Source organism: Dreissena polymorpha, chromosome 1 (assembly GCF_020536995.1).
Source record: "Dreissena polymorpha isolate Duluth1 chromosome 1, UMN_Dpol_1.0, whole genome shotgun sequence".
Taxonomy (NCBI): domain Eukaryota; kingdom Metazoa; phylum Mollusca; class Bivalvia; order Myida; family Dreissenidae; genus Dreissena; species Dreissena polymorpha.
The window spans coordinates 159,718,596-159,721,276 of record NC_068355.1 but is presented as its reverse complement, the minus strand read 5'-3'; the positions used below and the strand labels follow the sequence as shown (position 1 = coordinate 159,721,276).

Genomic DNA, 2,681 nt, shown 5'->3' with positions numbered 1-2,681 from the left:
AAGGACAGCGCATAGCCATCTTGGCTAGTGAGACGCAGGAGTACTCCAGTCTGGATTCAACCCACAGTACTGAAGAACTCTCCGTCCAGGAGACCCCACAGGATGCCTTCCAAAATCTTGAGGAGGATGAGGACCCCTTTTAGAGCTCCTAAGACTCTAAAAGTGTGACCCATTCTGACCCCAATCGAGAGGACGTGCTAGGAGACTGTGACCGAATAGATCCAGCGAAGGAACATGAAAAACAGCTGAATGCGACGGAACCAATGCTAGGAGAGGTGAAAGAAGCTGTGAAAAAGACCAGAGCTGCTTCAGCGCCAGGACCCAATGCCATCCCGTACAAAGTGTACAAGATGTGCCCACTACTTCTCAGGCGTCTATGGAGGCTTCTTGAAGTAGTATGGAGGAAAGGGTATGTACCAGAGGCTTGGAAGGAGGCAGAGGGGATATTTACACCAAAGGAACGCAATTCCAAGACGGTCAACCAGTTCCGAACGATCTCGTTGCTCAACGTCCAGGGGAAAATATTCTTCGCCATCCTTGCAAGAAGACTTACATCTTTCCTGACAGGCAACGCATAAATGGAGGAAAGATCTCACTGGAGTTTGACTTGACTTGGCCAACGCATACGGGTCCGTTCCACGCCAGCTCATCTATACAGCCTTCCGACACTACCATGTGGACGGCCACATACAGAAAATCATCACCAGTTACCTGGATGGGATCAGGCTCCGGTTTACTGTTGGTGACCAGCTAACCAGATGGCAGAGGTTGAAGAAAGGAATCGTTACTGGCTGCACAGTTTCCGTGGTGCTTCTCATCATGGGGATGAACCTGCTGATAAATGCTGCCCAACGAGAGACACGTGGACCAAATACAGAGTCGGGAATCTATCTCCCATCTAGCAGAGGCTTCATGGATGACCTCACATTGACGACAACAACACACGTCCAAGCTAGATGGATGTTGACAGCCCTGACGGATGTCGATTCATGGGGAAGAATGAAGTTCAAAGCAGCAAAATCCAGATCTCTCGTCATAAAGAAAGGACAGGCAACATAGAGGTTCAAACTCTACGTAAGAGATTCCTTCCATAGTGACGAGGCCAATAAAATGCCTGGGCAAGTTGTTTGATGCAAGCCTACAAGATCGCGACAATGTCAAGAAGTTAGAGGAACAGGTAGAGGAGGGTCTCAAGAAGATAGACCGCTGCGGACTACACGGCAAGTTCAAAGCTTGGCTATACCAGCACGCACTGCTCCCAAGACTTATCTGGCCGTTGGTGCTTTACGAGGTACCCATCACAACAGTGGAAGCCCTGGAGAGAAGCACTAGTCGACACCTCAGGAAGTGGCTAGGAGTTCCACCCAGCTTTACCAGTATTGGACTCTACGGGAAGAGCAACAAGTTACAGCTCCTGCTATCTTCGCTGGTAGAAGAGTTCAAGACAGCAAAAGCAAGACTTGTGTTGACCTTGAGGGACTCTCCGGATGAGCTCATCCGTGAGGCAGGGATCCACACCTGAACGAGCAGGAAATGGTCAGCGACAGAGTCTGTGAGCCAGGCAGAGAACGAGCTCAAGCACAAAGACATTGTTGGAGTGACTGCTGTTGGACGTGATGGAATTGGTGCGAGAAAGGTGGTACTGTGGAGCCGATCAGACCAGAAAGAGAGGCGTGCAATGATTCAGTCTGAGGTCAGGAGAGCCAGACAAGCAAGGGCTGTAGAAATGGGAGCGCAGGGAGCATGTACCACGTGGGAAACCGCAGACGGGAAGTTGACCTGGGGAGACATCTGGAAGTATGAGCCTTTTCGGTTTTCCTTTCTTCTCAGGTCTATCTATGACCTACTTCCATCCCCAGCGAACTTGTGCCGATGGGGACTCACAGAAGATCCAAAATGCAGCCTGTGTGACAGAGTAGGCACCCTAGAGCATGTTCTGTCATCTTTTACTACAGCACTGACACAGGGAAGATATAGATGTAGGCATGATTTGGTCCTCAGAGAGTTGGCTGACTGGCTAGAGAAGGAACGGAAGAAGGAACGTGGTAATTACCCCCGCCATGGGCACATCGCTTTCGTCAAATCTGGTGAGGCCATGAAGACAAATAAACCAACAAAAGCATCAATTCCTGATGGCACGAGAGACTGGAAGATGGAAGTTGACCTTGGTAGAAGGCTTGTTTTCCCAAACGTGGTTCAGACGACCCTTCGACCAGATATTGTACTGTGGTCAGAGACAGGAAAGAAGCTCTTCACCATAGAGCTGACAGTACCATGGGAGGCAAGATGTGAAGAGGCCTACGAGCGGAAGAAGGCAAAGTACACAGAACTCATGGATCTGTGCAAGCAACAAGGCTGGCGTACTTGGATATTTCCCGTGGAAGTTGGCGTTAGAGGGTTCTGTTCCCAGTCCGTGCACAGGCTGATGACAGCAGTATGAACTACTGGCAGGGAGAGAGAAGTGGCTATCCAGAGACTGAGCCAAGCAGCTGAGCGGGCATCAAGCTGGCTGTGGCTGAGGCGAGAGGAGAAGAGCTGGAGGCAATCAACCAACACACAGTGACTGATCATCACTGTGGGCCCACCGCTATCAGAATGTTCATGGAATTAAAAGGGCCGAAACATTATAAGACGGCGGCATCCATGCTAATGATGTTGGTAGAGGAGCAGCCTACAACCAA

General features: G+C 50.2%; 1 protein-coding gene across 1 annotated transcript; it reads left to right on the top strand.

The window, feature by feature from the left end:
* Positions 1 to 263: 263 nt before the first annotated feature.
* On the top strand, positions 264 to 2,440 carry LOC127861838 (uncharacterized). The gene is made up of 4 exons (XM_052400564.1): positions 264 to 567; positions 659 to 862; positions 1,095 to 1,499; positions 1,542 to 2,440. The coding sequence occupies exons 1-4, from the start codon at positions 264 to 266 to the stop codon at positions 2,438 to 2,440; spliced, it is 1,812 nt and encodes a 603-aa protein (XP_052256524.1).
* Positions 2,441 to 2,681: the final 241 nt, after the last annotated feature.